The sequence below is a fragment of the Chiloscyllium plagiosum genome, unplaced genomic scaffold (genome assembly GCF_037043375.1).
Source record: "Chiloscyllium plagiosum isolate Xiang-an unplaced genomic scaffold, Cpla_swu_hap1 HiC_scaffold_9, whole genome shotgun sequence".
NCBI lineage: Eukaryota > Metazoa > Chordata > Chondrichthyes > Orectolobiformes > Hemiscylliidae > Chiloscyllium > Chiloscyllium plagiosum.
In genome coordinates, this window is record NW_028270147.1 from 83,058,857 (window position 1) to 83,081,192 (window position 22,336).

The following is a 22,336-nucleotide window of genomic DNA, read 5'->3' on the forward strand; positions in this document are numbered from 1 at the left end:
GATCCTTTAACTCTGAAAGTAAGTGTTTGTTGATGGTGGTGGTACATTTTAGAGTCACATGATTATGTCCTCGGTTTCTCTTCACAACTCGTGCAGCTGATAAGGTAAAGCTGCAACTTTTATCACCTCAAAGGCCAGTAAAATTGCGCGGAAACACAGCTACCTATAAATGCCCCTCTAAGTCGCATATCATCCTGACTTGGAATGGTATCGCGATTCCTTCACCAGTGCAGGGACAAAATCTTTGAAAATCCTTTCCCAGATCAGTAGAGGTTCAAGCAGGGGACTCATCACCACTTTCACAAAATGGCAATGAAATGCTGGGTTGCCAACAATCCTCTAGTGCCAGAAGGAAATGAAAACCCATCTTGATCAATATTTATCACATGAACGACATCAGTGAAAAAGATCATCAGGTTATTTATGTCAATGCAGTTTGCAGAAACTTATACTGTGCAAATTAGCACCTGTGTTATGTTACAACATGAGCTCCTCTCCTAATTAAACCAAACACCCAGTAAAGCTCACCCTGCCTCATAATCTGTTAAAATATGACTTACAGAGAACTCTCAAATTCCATGATTTAAAGAAAAAAATATCAATTCTTTCTTTAACTCTAAGAGTGAACTATTTATAACTCTAAGCCTCCATTCTCCTAACTGCTTGTTATCTGCCTCAACTCTATAACAATATACTGTTCCTATCCTATTAAAATTACATCAACTTAATTTTCAAAACCCTAGAGCGTCTGTCATCTCCGGTATGTCTTCCTCTGGCTGTAGATCTCCCTGGGTTGTCTTTGGTCTTCTGCTGCGAAGGTGTTTCATATGAAAAGGTACCTTTGATAGAGAGTGTTTTGCTAGCAGTTACTCTGACGAAAGCAGTTGGTTGCTCTCTCTGGCTAGCTCTCAAAATGCCAGCTTCTTTTATACCCAAAACATTGGATTATCTCATTGGTACAATGTTGTCAAAACAGTAAAATTCATATTTGATTGGGTTTTAGTATTTTGGGGCATAATTTAAACTGATTGGTTAAATTCAAGCTGTTGTGAAAACATAGCAATCAAATGTCAGGTATTTGTTTCACAGCCAAATGTTACCTATTTTCAATTTTCCAATACACTCTGAGATTGCTAGTCAGTCACATGACAGGTGACTGCAAGCTCTCAGTGCAAAACAGCATTAACTCTCACTTTAAGGTACAAACAAATCATAACAATTATCTACAACAGCGAGTACAATGCAAAAGCTAATGTTGTGGGGAGGTTGGGATTACACCAAGGCAGATTGTGAAATTGAATCCAATTAATAAATTTGGAATTAAAAGCTGATCTCATGGTGATCATGAAACTAATGTCGACTGTAAAATTCTAATGTCCTATAGGGAAGGAAAATCTGCCATCATTACAAGGTCTGGCTTACACGTCCATGTCCACTTCAATGTGGTTGACTCTAAAGTGGCAGAAGAAGTTACTCAGTTGTTTCCAATTGCTTCAGAGACTTACAAACTGAATCAAACTGCACGGATAGATTGACATTGCTCAAAACAACAAAATGCCAACTGCAAACACAGCCCTGTCAACTGTACAATGTCCTTCTCACTAACAAATGGGAGCTTGTGCCAAAATTGAGAAAGCTGGCCCATGGACTGGTCAAACAAAATAGCCTGAAACAGTCATCCTCATTGAATCATCTCTGAAAGACAATGCTGAAAATGTGTTGCTGGAAAAGTGTAGCAGGTCAGGCAGCATCCAAGGAGCAGGAGAATCGACGTTTCGGGCATGAACCCTTCTTCAGGAATGAGGAAAGTGTGTCCAGCAGGCTAAGATAAAAGGTAGGGAGGAGGGACTTTGGGGAGAGGTGTTGGAAATGCAATAGGTGGAAGGAGGTTAAGGTGAGGGTGATAGGCCGGAGTGGGGGTGGGGGCGGAGAGGTCAGGAAGAAGATTGCAGGTTAGGAAGGTGGTGCTGAATTCGAGGGTTGGGAGTGAGACAAGGTGGGGGGAGGGGAAATGAGGAAATCTCAGTCCCAACCCTCAAACTCAGCACCACCTTCCTAACCTGCAATCTTCTTCCTGACCTCTCCGCCCCCACACCCACTCCGGCCTATCACCCTCACCTTAACCTCCTTCCACCTATTGCATTTCCAACACCTCTCCCCAAAGTCCCTCCTCCCTACCTTTTATCTTAGCCTGCTGGACACACTTTCCTCATTCCTAAAGAAGGGCTCATGCCCGAAACGTCGATTCTCCTGCTCCTTGGATGCTGCCTGACCTGCTACGCTTTTCCAGCAACACATTTTCAGCATTGTCTTTAAGAGATGATTCAATGAGGATGACTGTTTCAGGCTATTTTGTTTGACCAGTCCATGGAAGGAGATTAAGGTGAGGGTGATAGGCCGGAGTGGGGGTGGGGGCAGAGAGGTCAGGAAGAAGATTGCAGGTTAGGAAGGTGGTGCTGAATTCGAGGGTTGGGACTGAGACAAGGTGGGGGGAGGGGAAATGAGGAAATCTCAGTCCCAACCCTCGAACTCAGCACCACCTTCCTAACCTGCAATCTTCTTCCTGACCTCTCTGTCCCCACCCCCACCCCCACTCTGACCTATCACCCTCACCTTAACCTCCTTCCACCTATTGCATTTCCAACGCCCCTCCCCCAAGTCCCTCCTCCCTACCTTTTATCTTAGCCTGCTGGACACACTTTCCTCATTCCTGAAGAAGGGATCATGCCCGAAACGTCGATTCTCCTGCTCCTTGGATGCTGCCTGACCTGCTGCGCTTTTCCAGCAACACATTTTCAGCTCTGATCTCCAGCATCTGCAGTCCTCACTTTCTCCTCTTAAAGACAATGACCAAGACTTGAATGTCCCGTCTTCATTCCTGGTTATGTCCTGTCCCACTGGCAGGACAGACCCAACAGAGATAGTTGCATGAGGCATACAGCCAAGAGTGTTCAAGTCTGATGGCACCAGGTCAAACATAGACAAAGACGTGTGTTGCTGGTTTCCATGTACCGCTCACCCCTCAGCTGATAACTCAGTGCTACTCCATATTGAACACCAATTGGAAGAAGCAATGAAGGTGATAATGGCACAAAATGTACTCTAGATGTTGGACTTCAATGTCTATCACCAAGAGTGGCCCAGCAATAGCACTAATGTTTGGGCTAGTTGAGTTGCTGTTAGACTGGGCCTGCAGTGAGGGGATCAACAATGGGGAAAACTTAGATTAGAATCCCTACAGTATGGAAACAGACTCTTTGGCCCAACAAATCCACAGTGACCATCTGAAGAGTAACCCACCTAGACCCATTCCCCGAACCTATATTTACCCCTGACTAATGCACCTAACACTATGGGCAATTTAGCATGGCCAATTCACCTGACCTGTACATCTTTGGATTGTGGGACGAAACCAGAGCACCCAGAGGAAGCCCACACAGACACGGGGAAAATGTGCAAATCCCACACAGACAGTCACCCGAGGCAGGAATCGAACCTGGATGCCTGGAGCTGTGAGGCATCAGTGCTAACCACTAAGCCACCGTGCCACCCCACACTTACTTTACCTCAGCCTCACCAATTTGCCTGCTGCATATGTATTTGCCCATGACTGTATTGGCAGGAGTGATTATTGAATATCGAGAACAAAGACCCATCATCACATCGAGTATATCTGCTATCAGATTGTGTGGCACTATGACTGTGCTAAATGGGATAGACTTCAAACAGATCTAACAGCTCAATGCCCCCCAATGCTGGGCATCCATGAAGTGTTGTGGGCTGTCAGCAGCAGAAATGTACTTCAACATAATTAACAATCTCATGGCTCAATATTCACCCAGGAGAAAGTGAGGACTGCAGATGCTGGAGTACCAGAGTTGAAAAATATGGTGCTGAGAAAGAGGGGAAGGTAGAGGGCATTCCTGAAGAAGGGCTTATGCCCGAAACATCGATTCTCCTGCTCCTCGGATACTACCTGGCCTGCTGTGTTTTTCCAGCACCACATATTTCAACTCAATATTCACCCACTCAACCATTACCATCAAGCCAGGGAATCAACTCTTGACTCAAAGGAGAATGCAGGAGGGCATGCCAAGAGCAGCATTAGGCATTCATAAACATGAGGTGCCAACCTGGTGAAGCCACAACACAGGACTACTTGCATGCCAAACAGCATGAGCAGCAAGTGACAGACAGAGCTAAGAAATCCAACAACCAATGGATCAGATCTAAGCTCTGCAGTCCTGCTACGTCCAGTTGTGAATGGCGGTGGACAATTAAATAACTCACTGGAGGTGGAGGTTCCATAAATATCTCCACCCTCATTAATGGGGGGAGTCTAACACAGTGCAAAAGATAAGCTGGAAGAGGCTAGAAGTGCTGAGTGGATGATCCATCTTGACCTCTTACACAGCCCCCGGCACCCAAGATACAATTTTTCTTGTGGAAAATTGCCCAGTATGTCTTGCACCCAAAAAAGCAGGGTAAATCCAATCTGACCAATTACCACAACATCATTCTACTCTAACCATCAGCATAGTGGTGGAGGGAGGTCATCATCAGTGATATCGAGAGGCAGTTACTTAACAATAAATTACTCACTGAGTCTGGGTTTCACCAGGGCCACTCAGCTCCTGACCTCATAACAGCTTTGATTGAAGGAGCTGAATTCCAGAGATGAGGTAAAAGTGATACCCCTTGACATTGAGGGTGCATTTGATTGAGTGTGATACTGGAGATCCCTAACAAAATTGCAGTCACTGAATTAATACCTGCCACAAAGGAAGATAGTTGTGGTTGGCTGTGAGGCATTTTATGATATCTTGATCTCCTGAAAGGCATTAAATAAATGCAAGTTCTTTCTTTATTTTTAAAATTACAATAATGTAGATTAAGTTTTTTATATAAGAAGACTGTCCCTTGATGTTGAATAGGCCAATTCAAGGGAGATAATTCAACACCTAATTGCATCCACAATGGAGCAGTGATCACTGCATACCATGCAACTTCTAAAGTGCAACTAATCTGGGTTGTAATTTTGCAATGCCAGATATATCAAGGAATTAATACTAACTACTCAATTAGAAGTGTTTCATGGTGAGGTTCACAAATCCCCCACTGATTCCCCTTGCAAGTCCTGACAATAATGCTGTAGTTGAGCTGTGTGGTTGGAGCTGCAAACGACATGTTGGATTCATAAATCTGAAGTGCTACTTTGTGTGTATCAACATGATTTCCTATGTTGTACTGATGCGCCCAAAGCCACACTAGCTTAAAACAACGACTGCAAAAACAGCTAAGGCACAAACCACAAGTTTTCATGACAAATGTCTACAGCTATTCTAAAGTGCATTTTTCTGAAGTAACTCGTGGAAAATGTTTGGTCGGCTGTTGTCACACTTCAATCGTAAGTAGGTGTGTGCGTGGGCCAATACGCAGAACAGATTCTCACTATAAAAACCAACCCTAGGACGTTGGATGAACAGAACTTCAAAGCCTGACCTGCAATACGTGTGCCAGTGGATTACTCTGCTCTTGGAGAGGCTGCTGAAGGAGGGGTTCATCGTATACCATTGAGAACACAAGACCCCAGGCTTGTCTTTTGTGGAAGTGAACCATGCAACAGAACTACCTATATCCACAAGTATATATGGTGGATGGCAATCCGAACCCCAACCCTTATGTGCCTGCACCAACCTGGACACTGCCCACAATGAAGAAAAGAAGGAAGCTGGACTGGAAATCGATGGGCATCATAGTGCTGCTGAACCTGGTCCTTTTAATCCTGGCTGGGTTGGCTCTGGGCGCAGTCTATGTACTCGAGCTGAGGAAGGAGATCCACGAAATAAGACAGGTATATTCCTATGGAAAATAACGGGAAGCGGGAGGTTGGAGAAGTAGGCAATTGAGATCCGAGTCTGGAATTTGATCTTTGTTTCCCTTTTTCTCAGGGTAACAGAGAGCAGGCTGCAACCGCAGAGAAGATTATTGGTGAGTACTCAATGCAAAAATTCAACATCTCATAAGTGGGCAGTGAAAATTTAGCATGTAGATTTTTGTTGCCTCTTGGGACCCCCAGTATACACCAGACACACAGGACAACCTCAAAGTTCCAAAGAGAATGATAATGTAGAATCAGCATCAAACTGAATGGAAAGTAACAGTGGAAAAACAGCAAAATGGTCAGCAACAAATAGACTTACTTTGATGTATTTCTGGATGGATAGGAATGGGGAAAATGCTTCTTGTAGCCTGACTGAGATTCATCGATGGTGTACGTTTGAAATCAACTTGTTGATTCGATCAGTCTAGTCAACTTGCAAAAGGAAAGTTAATCAAAATGAATCCTGTATTGTTTGAGAATCAAATGCTCTGTCTCTGTTTTCAATGTATTTATTGCTTGTGTTGTTTTTAATAGGAGCTAAGAATATCTCAAAGCCAGCCAAGGATTTCAGTGTAGCTGCACACCTCACAGGTCAGTAACTATTTATTTCTATGCAGAAAGAATAGAATGAAGAGGAAAAGGGACAGTAAGTGGAATAAAAATTAGTGACAGAGATGTAAAATGATGTCAGAATGAACAGTGAATCAAATTAGGAAGGTAGCCAGTGAAGATATAGAGAGGAAAGCAAAGCACCAGGGAAAGGAAACTGGAGAAGATTTGACCCAAATAAACCTGTGAAAATAAATTGAAAAACATAGATAACTAATTTTAAAGTTAATTTTGTCTTGAATGATTTGAATTAGCCTCAGTTTAAGCTGTATGTCCAAGTGTTCAGTGCAATTTGATTAGACAGCAAACAAATGGTCTTATTGCCATTGAATTTGCCATTGGGCATGGGGCAACAAAGTTGTTTCCTGGTTTCAGGAATCGTCTGATGAAAGAATAAAGACTTTGGATTTGTTCTAGCCTGGAAAGAAGAGGCTTCAGGGGATCAAATGGAATTTTCCAAAAGCATAAAGGAAACTTGACAAAATGTAACCAAGCTCATTCTGCTGACAAAGGTGTCAGTCACAAGGGGGCAGCATCAATTAAGAATTTGAAAATTAAATTTTCACAGAAGTGGGATGGGTCTAAATTGCAAAAGAAGCTCATTGATAGATGGGACAAGTAAGTTTGTTATTGGATAGCGTGTAAAGAAATAGTGTGATAACAATGATAAGGAAATTGGATTATTGTGAACAAACAATGCATTATCTTTGTAGAGCTTGTGTGTCCCTAATCTTCCCATGTCTGGAAGTCTAAACCAGAAACCTTTCTGCCGACTGAAAACTCAAACATTGTTGTAGTACTGCAACCTTGCCACTAGCTGTCACCAAAACAGTTAATAACTGCAGTATTGCATAAAAGCTCTCCAACTCTTCTCAAGCTTAATTTCTTAAATCTGGCATTAGACTGATGAAAATGATAAATTTAAACGTGACCAGGCTTGTTTTGCATCAGTTCACATTTTAAGGATAAATTTTCTTCAGATTGTGAAGAATTTATGTACTCACTCACATATAATGATTGCTCTTTCCCACTCATTGTAAAAGGATTGGGATGAATTCTGCTAGCAATCAATTCCAGGCCTGTGATTTAGTGAAATTTAATATTTTGGTCTGCTTACGAAAACAGGTTGTTAATGCCAGGGATAAAAAGTAACTAGCTGCAATGCTTGTTGAGAAAAATATAGTGTCCTCTGTTCTTACAATAACAATTAGAATTGTTGCATATTTAAAATTCCTTTCTCCAGAACATACTGCTGTAGTGCCAACACAGTACAATCCTTACCAGTGAGGTGTCAATTAGATATGTTATATGTTCAGTCTCTGTTATCCTGGTGACTCGGGTAAAATAAATAGTGTATGGATAAAAAAAATGAATGCTCAGTCTATGTGATTTGTTTTTTCATCATTATTTGCAATGACTTTATTTCAGGAGATTCAATTACCGCAGGTTCCAACCCACTTATATGGGATGATAGAAGAGGTCACGCCTTCACCAGGGGCGTACTCTACAAAGACAGAGGCCTGGTTGTCAACAAAACTGGGATTTTCTTTGTTTATTCAAAGATCTACTTCCGATCGCACACGTGCGAATCTAAGAAGGACTTAGAGCACATTGTATTCAAACGGACAGACCGCTATCATAAAGATATGATTCTAATGGAAACCAGAAAAACAAATTATTGTTCAGAGATGAGAAGGGAATGGGCTACAAACAGTTACCAAGCAGGAATAATACGCCTATCGAAAGGTGAATCCATTTACGTCAATGTTTCAGATTCCAGACTGGTTAACTTTGATGAGACAAAAACTTTTTTTGGATTGTATAAACTTTAGTTTACGTTGCTAATTTATATATTCATGAAAAGCTGAAAGAACTCTATTCAACAAAAAAAAGAAAATCAAAAATACACCAAAGTCACTCATGTCCCAAGCACCACCAATTAAAATCTTTAGGCTTTGATTTTCTTTCCAAGTCCTAAGGTATCATTTCCCAACAGATTTGAAACAGCTGGTTTCTTTCTCCAGAGGATGAAACTCTTTCCTCCCTTGGCATTGCCCCAGTGGCCCAGCCTGAGAAAGAGTAATTGCCCTGTGGGGCAAAAGCAAGAGGAAGGGATACAGAGTGAAAAAGGGGTGGCACTTGTAAAGTGATGCACTGCAATGCCAAACCACTTCCAGTCAATTATTGCCTGCGCACATTTCAACTTCAGTGAATAGATTGCGATAAGTAACAATAAGAACGGACTGGATATGTTTTAAATGACATCCTTGCACATTATTCAAAAATAAGATGAAAATTTGCGTGCAACAAATGAAACTGTGCGAACACCAGAAAGGATCACTCGATGATTTGCTGACAAATAGAATTGTAACAGAGATTCATGATAAACCTCTAGGCCCTACTAATGACTAAATCATATCCAAAACCTGCTTAAATTAGGTTTGAGTGCAAAATGAATTGTCTGTATTATGCAGTGCAAAATTTATCCCAGTGAAATGTAGAAAGGCTTTGCCTGAGAAATGTACCATTGTGCATGGATTTTATTATGTAGGCTTGTTCCATTACGGATTGTTCGATGTGAAAAAGTGCCTGTGGCAGCAAAGCATGTCCTAGTGGACAGACTCTTTGATATTATGTCACTTTAAAATACAGCACACTATGGTAATCAATTTATGAAAGCAAACATTTGTGCAATAATAACTTCACAATGACAATTGTAGAATGTAAATTTTAGATTTGTTTATTTTTATAAGAAGCAAATTATTTATGAATAAAACTCAATTTTGGAAATAAAAGTAGAAGCTAGTGAACATTTGTGGTTAGTTAGTAACACATTTTTAATTTTCCTTCTTTTTAAATAAGGATGCCAGATCTTATTTATTTCCTTCCATTCTTAGAGTGGAATAAGCAGAGGGTGTGTGAGGGCACAGGGGCAATCCTCCAGTGTCTCCACCAAATGGACACCTTTCATTACTTTCCGCATTGTCAGTTTAGATTAGATTTCCTACAGTACGGAAGCAGGCCCTTCGGCCCAACAAGTTCACACTGGCCCTCCTAACAGTAACCCACCAAGACCCATTCCCCTGACCCTACATTTACCCTACATGACAAATACACCTAACACTACGGACAATTTAGCATGGCCAATTCACCTAATCTGCACATCTTTGGAATGTGGGAGGAAACCAAAGCACCCAGAGGAAATCCACACAGACGCAGGGAGAATGTGTAAACTCCACACAGACAGACGCCCGAGGCAGGAATTGACCCAGGTCCCTAGTGCTGCGAGGTAGCAGTGCTAACCACTGAGCCACCGTGCTGCCACAATTGTGGCTCAGTTGGCAGTGATCTTGCATCTGAGGGAAGTTTGAGTGTTCAAGTCCCACTCCAGGACTTTAGTGCAGAAGGCTGACACCCCATTACACTACTGAGGAAATGTTGCCCTGCCAGAGGGGCCATTTTTCAGACAGGTTATTAAACTGAGGCCCTGTACACCCTGCCAGGGGGATGTGAAAGATCCCGTAACACTAGCATATTGTGGGGAAGAGCACCTGGGTTGTCCCTCGCCAACTTTTATTTCCCAATCGACATCTCATTTGCTGTTGTCACTTTAACGGGAACTGGCTCTGCACAAATTTCCTATATCCAATGATGTTTACACTTCAGCTGTAACCTCATGGGCTGTGGAGCTTTTTGAGAAAATGCAGGGGTTACGGGGGAAGGTACTATGTAAATGCAGCTGCGGAGGTGTTGTAGTGCAGCAGGTAGAGCTCTCTTTCTGAGTTAGAAGCTCCAGGCTTTGAACACCATCCTCATATTTTGGCTCTGATGGGTAGGTTTGAAAATCAACATGCAAATAGCATCTATTGCAGGTGGTAAGGAGAGGAGAGCTTCCTGGTCGGTTTGACCCAGGTAATAGCTGGAGAGAAACTGCCCCACCCACGTTACAAGACGAGACATGTGCTGCATTCCATGACACATGTCCTGTTCACTTCGAATGGCTACCCATCAGCTAAGTGCAAGTCTTCATATTGCACGTGGGGAAATCCTTCTCTAATTAGCTGAGCTGCTGAAAGTGTTGAAGTATCTTCAGCATCTAGATTGGATTAAAAAGAAATAAAGCAACTTCCAAATGTACATACCTCTGCGCTCATATTTACATCCCTCTTCTAAAATACTTTATCCATCTCAAATCATATTTCAATCTAGCCTTATTAATCAACTCAAGGGGCCAGTATTCATTCTCCATTCCAGCAATGCCATGAGATCCTCAGGTATAATGGAAGGTGCACTCGTCACATAGAACCATAGAATCAGACAGCACGGAAACAGACTTTTCGGCCCAACCAATCCATGATGACCATAATCCCAGATTAAACTAGTCCCACCCGCCTGCACTTGGCCCATATCCCTCCAAACATTTCTTATTCATGTACTTATCTAAATGTCTTTTAAATGTTGTAACTGGACCCACACCCACCACTTCCTCTGGAAGTTCATTCCACACATGAGCCACTCCTCTGTGGTTAAAACAAAAATAAGTAAAATAAAAAAAATTGCTCCTCATGTCTTTTTAATTCTTTGTCCTCTCATCTTAACAATATGCCCCCTTGTGTTGAAATCCCGCACCTAAGGGGGAAAAGACACTTGCCATTCATCTTATCTATACTCCTCACGATTTTATGAACCTCTATAAGGTCACCTCCCAACCTCCTACGCTCCAATGAATAAGGTCCCAGACTATCCAGCCTCTCCTTATAACTCAGACCCTCCAATCTTGGCAATATCTTGCTAAATCTCTTCTGATCCCTGTCCTTTCCGTAATAGATTCACAACGGGTTTGGTTTCACAAGGTACACTTTATCAAGACATAATGGATTGTCAGTGTTTTGACCAGAAAACTGACCACATCACTGGAGCCCACTCTGATTGTAACTATTCCTGGAGGTTTCAACACACATCCTCCCACTCTTTCCGGCCTTGCATTGTCAAAGAAAGCCTTAGTTTTTCATTTCCCGTACTTTTGCAACAAAGAAAAAAACCTTTGGAAGGAAATAGAGAAAGTAATGGTAGCCCACAAACCTACCAACACACTTAAACAGCAACTAATGAACCTAAAGGATGCATTAGATACTACCAGCAAAACTAATGTCATTTGCAAGAACTGTAAAAAACACTACATTGGACAAATTAGCAGGGAACTTGCCACCAGGATACAAGAACATCAATTACCCACCAACAGATATGACTCACTATCACTAGTTTCCATACATACAGATAAAGAAAGACACCACTTTGATTGGGACAACACACACATCCTCGGACAGGCGAAACAAAGACACGCACAAGAATTCTTAGAGGTGTAGCATTCTAACCAGAACTCCATTAATAAACACATCGGTTTAGACCCTATTTACCTTCCCTTGAAAAAAAGAACCGGAAATGACATCACCCACTTTAAGAAACCCAAGACCTATAATCAGAGAGGCAGGACATACTATCAGTGCTTCACAGGAGACTCTCACTTATATGTTACCTAGTCATGGTGACGAAATCTTCGAAATGTCTGAAAACAAGCATGGCATCGATGTCTGAGAGTTAGATTTTTAATTTGTGAAGGCTTTAGGGCAGTCCTGAGGCATTCAGAGCCCTAGGACACAACAGATTATCAGGATTTGTCATTGCTGAATTAATAAGGTCGAATTAATAAGGTCAAATTTGAAGTTTCTTTTGTGTTTTGATGTTCCCTTTGCTGTATTTCTTTTCAAACATATTATGTTTTGTTGGATAAGTCTTGTTATTGAATAGAATCCCTACAGTGTGAAAGCAGGTCATTCAGCCAATGGGGTCTTCACCAACCCTCTGAAGAGCAAGCCATCCAGGCCACCCCCTCGCCACACACCCTCTATCCCTCTAACCTTGTATTTACCATCGTGAATCCACTTAACCTGCATATCCCTGGAAACTATGGGCAATTTACCATGGCCAATCCACTTAACCTAAACATTTTTGGACTGTGGGAGGAAACACATGCAGACATGAGGAGAACATGCACACTCCACACAGACTGTCACCCAAGGGTGGAATTAAACCCGGGTACCTGGCGCTGTGAGGCAACAGTGCTAACCCCTGAGCCACTGTGCCACCCGAATATTTAGTCTCTTTTTCCTTGTGACAGTGTGTCATCTTATTCATTACAAAGGGGTGTGGAAGGGTAGTTAAATGCTGTGAATGCTCCCAAATGAGATGAGGAACAACAGGTCATGCGATTGACAAAAGTAAAGGGCAAAAAGCCTCAAAAAGCCTCATTTGCAAGAACTGTAAAGAACATAACATCGGACAAATTAGCGGGAAGCTTGCCAACAGGATACATGAACATCAATTACCCACCAACAGAAATGACCCACTATCACTAGTTTCCATACATACAGATAAAGAAAGGCACCACTTTGACTGGGACCACACACACATCCTCGGACAGGCGAAACAAAGACACGCACGAGAATTCTTAGAGGTGTAGCATTCTAACCAGAACTCCATCAATAAACACATCGGTTTAGACCCTATTTACCTTCCCTTGTAAAAAAGAACTGGAAATGACATCACCCACTTTAAGAAACCAAGACCTATAATCAGAGAGGCAGGACATACCATCTTGGGTCTTAACAGTGCATCTGTCTGACCTACAATTTGACACATACAAGATCCTTTCGTTTGTTGCCTTCACTTCAGTAAGCCAGCTCTGTTACAGCCAGGCGATGGGGGTGGGGGGGGAGGTGAATCAGCTCCCCTCTTTTTAACCTACTTGATCAGCAGCACTGAATTGAAATTCCCTTTAGCACACAGCTATCACCTTTCAATTAAAATGTTGTCACGAGATCAGAATTAAGGGATCTAACCCAAGGTTTCTTTGAATGTAAGAGATAGGAATTATATTACCTATCAATACAGAGAAAAAAAAGTAAAACACCATACCCAATTCATACTCAAACATAACAATAATGTGTTTAAACAAAGGGGAGGCCCCAATATAATAGAAACATAAAAATATGCAGTTTAACAAGTTTTTAGAGTTCTTAAGTTTCTATCGTGGAACATGAGGCTGTTTAGTTGATGTTTTGTTTTCCCAGCAGCATTGAATTTTGTAGAATCCTTGAGGTCTCAATGAATGGACTTGCTCTGATTTATTTTGTCACCAGTACTTTTTAAAAATTCATTCATGGGATGACAGCGTCACTGGCTAGACCAACATTTATTGCCATTCCTAATTGCCCAGAGGGCAGTTAAGAGCCAACCACATTGCTGTGGGTCTGGAGTCACATTGTAGGCCAGAACAGGTAAGGATGGCAGTTTCCTTCCCTAAAGGACATTAGTGAACCAGATCGGTTTTTCGAGAAATTGACAATGGATTTATGGTCATCATCAAACTCTTAATTCCAGATATTTATTGAATTCAAGTTCCACCATCCGCTCTGGCAGAATTCAAACGCTGGTCCCTGGAACATTACTCGGAGAAAGAGAGAGGTTTGTGTGTGTGTGTGTGGGAGTGGGAGAGTGTGTGAGAGAGAGGGAGAGGGAGAGAGAGAGAGACTCATCCAGTTTCAAAGAGTAGAGAGAAATGAGATAAAGAGTATGAGAAGAGATTGGCAGTAAATAGTAAAGGTTACCCAAACCAGTTCTACAGCTATACAGTTATACTGAGAGGAGGATTAGGTTGGTTCAGGATCGAAAAGGGATCTATGAAAAGAGGGCATGGCTGACATATGAAATCAATACGTTTGCACATCCTTGTTCGAGGAAGGTGATGCTGCCAAAGTGATAGTGAGTAAGTACATGGTTGAGACACTGAATGGAGTGAAAATTGATAAAGATGTCAGAATGACTGGCAGTATACAAGATAAAGTAACCCACATTATTTGCACCCCCAGCCACCATCATTGCTCAGTGGTAGGGGTGTGCACCATCTGCAAGATGCCCTGCTGCAATCCTTCAAGCCTCCTCTAACAGCCACACTACTACCATCTAGAAGTACAAGGGCAGAAGATACTTAGACAAACCATGACTTGCAAATTCCCCTCCAAGGGACACGTCATTCTGACCTGGAACTATGTCGCCATTCGTTCAGTGTTGTTGGGACATTCATAGGATGAGGCTGTCGCTGGCTGGGCCAGCATTTATTGCCCATCCCTGATTGCCCAGAGGCCAGTTAAGAGCCAACCAGATTGCTCTGGTCTGGAGTCACATGCAGGCATGTTTCCCTCTCCAAAGGGCATTAGTGAACCAGTTGGGTTTTTCCTGACAATCAATAATGGGTAATTAAACTCTTCAATCCCAGACTTTTATCGATAAACTAAAAACTCCACCATCTGTCATGGCAGGATTTGGAACCCAGGTCCCCAGAACATTACCTGGGTCACTGGATTAACACAGAATAAAGCCACTAGGCCATCACTTCACCATGTGGTCAGCATGTGAGTTGTAGACAGCTGGCTGTCCAGCACATCCATGTTAATGATAAACACTGCGCTTACCAGAAACGCTCACATCGCATGAAATAATAAAGACAAAATGATTGCAACTTAACTGAGGAACCTAGTGAAGTTCCACAATTGCCGGATTGACAGCAGCTCTGGAGTGTACTTTGAAAGAAAAATGAGTTTAACCATTTTTTCCTTCTCAACAGTGGGTGTGCTGGAAGTTCATATGTTTGAATGGTAGGTAAAGAGAAAGCAGGGCTATCCTTTAGAGTTGGTCAAATCCCCTGGCCTGTACAGACTTTCCGAATCATGTGTAAAACACAAATGAGTCCTTGAAAAGGTATCCAGTCTTGGACCGTTCTAACCTCCTGGTGGCAATCACATGCAAAATATATAGATCTTGCAAAATTAGTGGATAGAATATTCCAGAATGTGAGTGCCACACGTATTTAGATTGAGACTGGGAAGTGTGGTAGCATTTTTTAAAGTTTTATTGCAGCTGTTATAATATTGACACCACTCATTACAATGTTCACTGGTCAAAAAGAAAAAGGTGTACATACTGAGTATCAGGAAAAACTGAACACATTGGGTCTTCTTTCTACAGAAAAGAGAATCCTGAGAGGGGACCTGATAGAAGTCTTCAAGATTATAAGGTGATTTGACAGGGCAGACATCCATAAGATGGGGAATCCATTGAACTAGGATTCATAAAGATAAGACAATCACCAATAATTCAATAAGAGATTCAGGAGAAATGTCTTCATTGAGAGAGTGATTAGAATTTGATTCTTGCTAGCTCATTAAGCTATTGATGTGAGTAAAATGGATAACTTGATGGAAAGTTAGTTCAGGACATAAGGGAGAAAGGAAGAGAAGATGATGACAATGGTGTTTGTTGAAAAAGGAGAGCGGAAACTGTAATGAAAAATTAACAAAATTAATATTTACTCTGAAATCTGAAAGACAATGCTTTACTAAATTTAAAACCTTTTGACACTTTGTTGAAGTCTGCAGTCGAGGGCAGCTTGTCTCTGCAGAACTTTGTAAACATTCAACAATAGAAAAATATACGACCAGTATGTCCACAACAAGGGAATGAAAAGAATAACAAATCAAATCTTCACAGTCTTTGTCCTTGAGACCGTGATAAGAAACAGTATAAGACAAGTATATGAGTTATGGTCAGGGCCCATGCACAAGGCATTGTTGTCAGGTGCAGGTTGCCCCTCTGCAATGCAGAGGTTAAAAAAATTAATAAAGCTTTTTTTGGTTGCTCTTGCTAATAATTGAATCGAGTCAATTTAGTTTCCACGACAGTAAACTTGGGGGCTCGTCCGGGATCCTGCGACTGGGTGAGATTCTGAAGATTCCCAGGAGGTGCAGGTGCTAGTGCCTTGAAGGTCTTTCACTTCATCTCGAGTGCCGAATTGGCCCCTTTCTGTGAGAGGACTGGGAATCTGTGGATTGCCCCGGCACCGGGGTCCGAACTGAATAAGGTCTGGGTAAGAGTCGTGGCTTAAGTAATCCTATATAGAGACTCATCCTAAGACAATAAATGAAAGAGGAAAAGGGTTCAGTAGACTCTCGCGCAGTATTTGAGCAAAACCCAAGGGAAAGGATTGCCGTCTCTAGAGTGTTTAAGAGATAGCAAGTTTAAGGGTGGTTTTAGACTTGGAACCACCACTGGCTGAGTTGGACTTGCCAAAGACGCACTGGGTACATGGTTTCTTGGTTTACGAAAACCAAGGCATTGAGGCGGATGCGCCCAATGTGAGAGGGGACCTCCGGAGGTAAAAAGCAAGTCAAAGGGAAAAAGATAACGGTACCGTGAGAGAGAGAGAAAGCCGAACACTTTTCCAGTAACACTGAAAATGGGCTCTGGCAAGAGCAAACCAAAAGAGGGTTCACAGACGGCTTGAAATGGTCAACCAAAAATACAGTACATGCTAAATAAGCACAGCCAGAGTCTGTAAAGCAGTTAGAATTGTGGATCAAGGAATGTGGTTTTCCAGAGGGAGGAAGAAATAGTAAAAGGCAGTTGGAAATATATGAGGTCGAGGTTGGAGGAGAGAGAGAAGGAGAAATGGAAGAGAAAAATAGAACCTGTGAATTGGAATGCTTGTAACATGTGGAAGGCTGAAGCTGATATCAGGGAAAGGAAATCTCAAGTAAAGGATAGATCAAATACATGTACAAACACCAGCGCACATGCAGACATGTGTGGAAAACAACCTAACCAAGTTGTACAGTGTCTTAAGTCTGTTTCAGATCCTGACCTTGATGACTGCCCTCCGAGACCTACAGCCCCCCTACGAGATCTGCCTGTCGAAGGTTCCACGTCAGTGGCCACCGCCTCAGGGTCTGCTGAATCACTGATAGCATCTTGTACCTGCAACAGATTGAAGCAAGAAGCCAAAGAGAAGTATAAATGGCCAGCCGTAAACGTCCATGCCAGAGTAGCCAACCCACAAGCGGAATACAACAGAGACTTTAATGCTTTTGTTGCAGCGCTGGCAACTGCCTGTAGGGGGCATTCCCAGTGCGAATGGACATGACCGAAATAGCAACGTGTAAACAACGAGAAGGTGAGACAGTGTCCCAGTACCTTACGCACCTCACTGACGTCCATAATGCCCATAGTGGACTGAGACCACCTGAAGATATAATGGCATCAGAAATCACTCCATATGAAGCACACTTGAAGAACAGCTTCATCAATGGAATGAAGGATGAAATAGCGAAAAAAATGGTCGCCCAGCCATTGGAGGGATGTGCTGCAGAAAAAGAGAGCGGAAAAGGTGCTGGCAGAGGTAGATCTAGCGGGTGCTTTGTTTGCGGAGCAATGGACCACTGGGCGAGACAGTGCCCACACAAACAGCCTCAATTGGCCCTGGGGGCTGGACAGCAGGGTGATTGACAGGGGAAGGATGAGGTGGAGGTGGGCAGCCCACAAGATACAGGTAAGCCTCTTTCCCTTATGTTTGGCAACGAAGACTCGCTTATGCTAATCTCTTCTACTAACCTTATAGGCATTGAAACAAGTCCCAACCCCATGTTGAGCGCTGAGATTGAAGAGCGTGGACCATATGTTCCGTACAATGATGATGCATATAAGTCAATGCCTACCTCTATGTTATATATGGAAGGTACTCCAGTTACCTTTTTTGGGAGATACAGGGGCATCCCTGAAAGGCTTAGTAGTGACAATGGGACACCATTTGTCAATAATGCCTTACAGCAAGATCAGTGATTATTTGGGAATAGACATGAGACAACACTGTACCTACCACCCAGTGGAAAGAGAAAATCCTACCATAAAAAATAAATTGACAAAATGTTGTGAGGAACCAGTGGTGACATGGACAAAGGCCCTTCCGATTGTGCTGATGTATGTGAGGTCTAGGAGGAGAGGAAGAACTAATCTTAGCCCGTTTGAGATTTTGTTCGGTAGGCCACCCATCACAGGAATTGACCCAAGACCTAACGTAAGACAGATAACAGGCCAATGTGAGGATGAGATGTTGTGTTACTGTATAAAACACTCTACACTTTTGTCTGAAATACAGAATCAAGTGAAAGCAGCACTCCCCCAACCAGCAGAAGGGAAGCTGCATGATCTAGAACCTGGAGACTGGATAGTGGTGAAAGACTTCAGGAGGAAAAACTGGAAAGCGAAGAGTTGGCTGTGACCATTTAAAGTGCTCCTTACAACACAGACAGCTGTTAAGATGGCTGATTTTTAGCTATCTGGCTTGGTAGATTTTTTAAAATCTGGCTGTATTTTTTGTTGTCCTGGTTGTCATAAAATGACAAAAAAGGGGAAAATGTAATGGAAAATTAACAAAATTAACATTTACTCTGAAATCCATTTACCTGAAATCTGAAAGACAATGCTTTACTAAATTTAAAACTTTCTGACACTTTCAACTTTGCTGAAGTCTGCAGTCGAGGGGCAGCTTGTCTCTGCAGAACTTTGTAAACATTCAACAAGAGAAAAATATAAGACCAGTATGTCCACAACAAGGGAATGAAAAGAATAACCACTCAAATCTTCACAGTCTTTGTCCTTGAGACCGTGATAAGAAACAGTATAAGACAAGTATATGAATTATGCTCAGGGCCCTTGCACAAGGCATTGTTGTCAGGTGCAGGTTGCCCTTCTGCAATGCAGAGGTTAAAAGAAATTAATAAATCTCTTTTTGGTTGCTCTTGTTAATAATTGAGTCGAGTCAATTTAGTTTCCATGACAGAAACTGATGAGCAGCATAAAGACAGTTTCTGTGCTGTAAATTATAAGGGGCAATTCTAAAGTTGCAATTGATTTGTTGAACTAAACAATACTCTCTGCTTCTACTTCTCTACACCTCCTCCTTTTTAGTTACTCTGCTTGCTTCTGCTCTTTCACATCTCACCCATCCTCCTCCTCCTCCCTCTCCTCCTCCACCATCTCCCATCATTTCTTCCACTCCTTGTCTTCCTCGTCTCCCCTTCCTCCACCTCCTACTCTTCCTCTTCCTCTTCCTGTGATGGCCCTCCTGATGGCTGAACCCTTACAACTGGTCAAGGTGTGGAAGGCACAGCACTCTGCCACGAACTGGGCTGTTCTGCCTGGCAATGTTGTGCAAATAAATCCACCTCTCCTCCCGTGGGAGTGGGGGGGAGGAGAGGTGTGGTGGGGGGGTGGGGGGGGTTGGGGAGTGGAGGGCAGTGGTGGGGTGAAGGGCGTTATTTCAGACAAATGGAGATGTTGTTTGGGAAGGCAATTAGTCTGCTTGATGGTTGAATGCCTGTGTTGTGAGTGCAACAGGAGGCCAAGAGAGAGGCCATCAGCAATATGCAGAGCCCCGTCCATGAGCAGCAGCTTCTGGGTCTTCCCAGACGTCTGAGGGCAGTGGGTTGTTTCGGAATGCTGTTGCCAGGACAGGTGAACTCTTTGGTCTGTCTGCACAACCCCGGCACATTCATGGAGATTATTTTATTCATTCATGGTTTTGGACATTGCCGGGAAGGCCATGGTTTCTTTCCTGTCTATCATTGCCCTTGGGGGAGATGGTGATGAGCTGCCTCCTTGAACCGCTCCAATCTTTATGATGCAGGGAGGATTGTGGCTTGGCGGGGAGTTTGAGGTGTTTCTGTACATCTTCCGCCTTTGCCCTTCTAGATTGTCAAAATCATGTGGGAGGAGCTATCGAAGGAGTCTTGGTTACTTATTGCAGGCCACCTAATGCATTGGTGGTGTGCGGATGCAGTGCCGAATGTGATGGAAGGAATGCCAATCATTATTAGAGTGGTGCTGGAAAAGCACAGCAGGTCAGCCAGCATCTGAGGAGCTGGAAAATCAATGTTTTGGGCAAAAGCTCTTCATCAGGATTGAGGCTGGGAGACTCGGGGGTGGAGAGATAAATGGGACGGGGGCTGGGGCTGTGGGGGAAGGATGCTAAGAGTGCAATAGTTGGATGGAGATAAGAATAAAGGTGATAGGTCAGAGGGTAGGGTGGAGTGGATAGGTGGGAAGGAAGATGGGCAGGTGGGACAGGTCATGAGGATGGTGCTGAGCTGGAAGGTTGGAATTGGGGTATGGTAGGGGGAAGGGAAAATGAGGAAACTGGTGAAATTGACTTTGATGCCATGGGGTTGAAGGGTCCCAAGGCAAAAGATGAGGCGTTCTTCCTCCAGGCGTCAGGTGGTGAGGGAGTGGCGATGCAGGAGGCCCAGGACCTGCATGTCCTCGGCAGAATGGGAGGGGGAGTTGAAATGTTGGGCTACGGGGCGGTGGGGTTGATTGGTGCAGGTGTCCCAGAGATGTTCCCTAAAGCCCTCTGCAAGTAGGCAACTGGTCATCCCAATGTAGAGGAGACTGTATCGGGAGCAACGGATACTACAAATGACATGTGTAGAAGTGCAAGTGAAACTCTGATGGATGTGGAAGGCTCCTTTGGGGTATTGGACAGAGGTGGGGTGGGGGGGGGGGTGTGGCTGGAGGGCATCTTCAATCATGTGGTTGGGGAAATTGTGGTCTTTAAAGAAGGAGGCCATCTGGTGTGCTCTCCACCACAGAACAGTCCCCCTTCAACTACCTGGTCAGGTCCACCCCCCTGACAACCCACCCTCCCCTCCCAGCACCTACCCCTGCCACCGCAAGAATTGCAAAACCTGCACCCATATCTCCCCCCTCACCTCCGTCCAATACCCCAAAGAAGCCTTCCACATCCATCAAAGCTTCACCTACATTTTCCACGCATGTCATTTACTGTATCCGTTGCTCCCGATGCGGTCTCCTCTACACTGGGGAGATTGGATGCCTACTCACAGAGCGCTTCAGAGAACATCTCCGGGACACCCGCACAAATGAACTCAACTGACCCGTGGTTGAACACTTCAATTCCCTCTCCCACTCTGCTGAGGACGTGCAGGTCCTGGGCCTCCTCCATCGCCACTACCTCACCACCCGATGTCTGGTGGAAGAATGCCTCATCTTCCGCCTTGGGACACTTCAACCTTAAGGGCATCAATGTGGACTTCACCGGTTTCCTCATTGCCCCTCTCCCCACCTTACCCCAGTTCCAACCTTCTAAATCAGCACTGTCCTCATGTTCTGTCTTATCTGTCCATCTTCCTTCCCACCTATCCACTCCACCCTCCTCTCTGACCTATCACCTTCATTCCCACCTCCATCTACTACACTCTCAGCTACCTTCCCCAGAGCCCCGCCTCCCTCCCATTTATCAGCACACTCTGATAACTCTGTATCAGCACACGTAGGTGGGAAAAAAAGCCCCTCACCAAACAAGTTCTTTTAATAGTATAAGGACGTAAGACATAGTATCAGAAGCAGGCCATGCAGCCCATTGAACCTTCTCCAGGATGCATTGAGATCATGTCTGGTCACCCACTTCTAACCAGTTTCCTCCATTATCGCCATGTCTCCCACTGCTCTTAATACAAAGAGATCACTTAACCTCTGTCTTGAACACACACTCAATGACTGAGGATCCATGGCCCTCCAGGTAGAGAATTTCTAAAGTTCACCGTATTCTGAGCGAAGAATTTCCTCCTCATGTCAGTCCTAGACGTCTCATTCCGAGACTGTGCTAGACACCAACCAGGGGAAACATCCTTCCAGCATCTACTTTGCTGACCCCTGACATAACCTTGGATAAGATCACCACTTTTTCTTCTGAACTCCAGAGAGCGTGACTCCAGTCAATTCAATCTTTCCACAATGGACCATCCCTCCATTTGAGGAATTGGGTTGGTGAATCTTGTTGCCCTGCCCTCTGTGGCAAATATATTTTTCTGCAGGTAAGGAGTTCAAAATTATTCATAATATTCAAAGTGCGAGCTGGCCATGACTTTATGTAAG

At 43.5% G+C, this 22,336-nt stretch overlaps 1 protein-coding gene across 1 annotated transcript; it reads left to right on the forward strand.

The window, feature by feature from the left end:
• Positions 1-5,519: 5,519 nt before the first annotated feature.
• LOC122554794 (tumor necrosis factor ligand superfamily member 6-like) lies at positions 5,520-9,293 on the forward strand. The gene is made up of 4 exons (XM_043700173.2): positions 5,520-5,854; positions 5,952-5,991; positions 6,419-6,475; positions 7,922-9,293. Exons 1-4 carry the CDS (start codon positions 5,618-5,620, stop codon positions 8,323-8,325), a joined length of 738 nt encoding a protein of 245 aa, XP_043556108.2. The 5' UTR covers positions 5,520-5,617; the 3' UTR covers positions 8,326-9,293.
• The last annotated feature ends 13,043 nt before the right edge of the window (positions 9,294-22,336 follow it).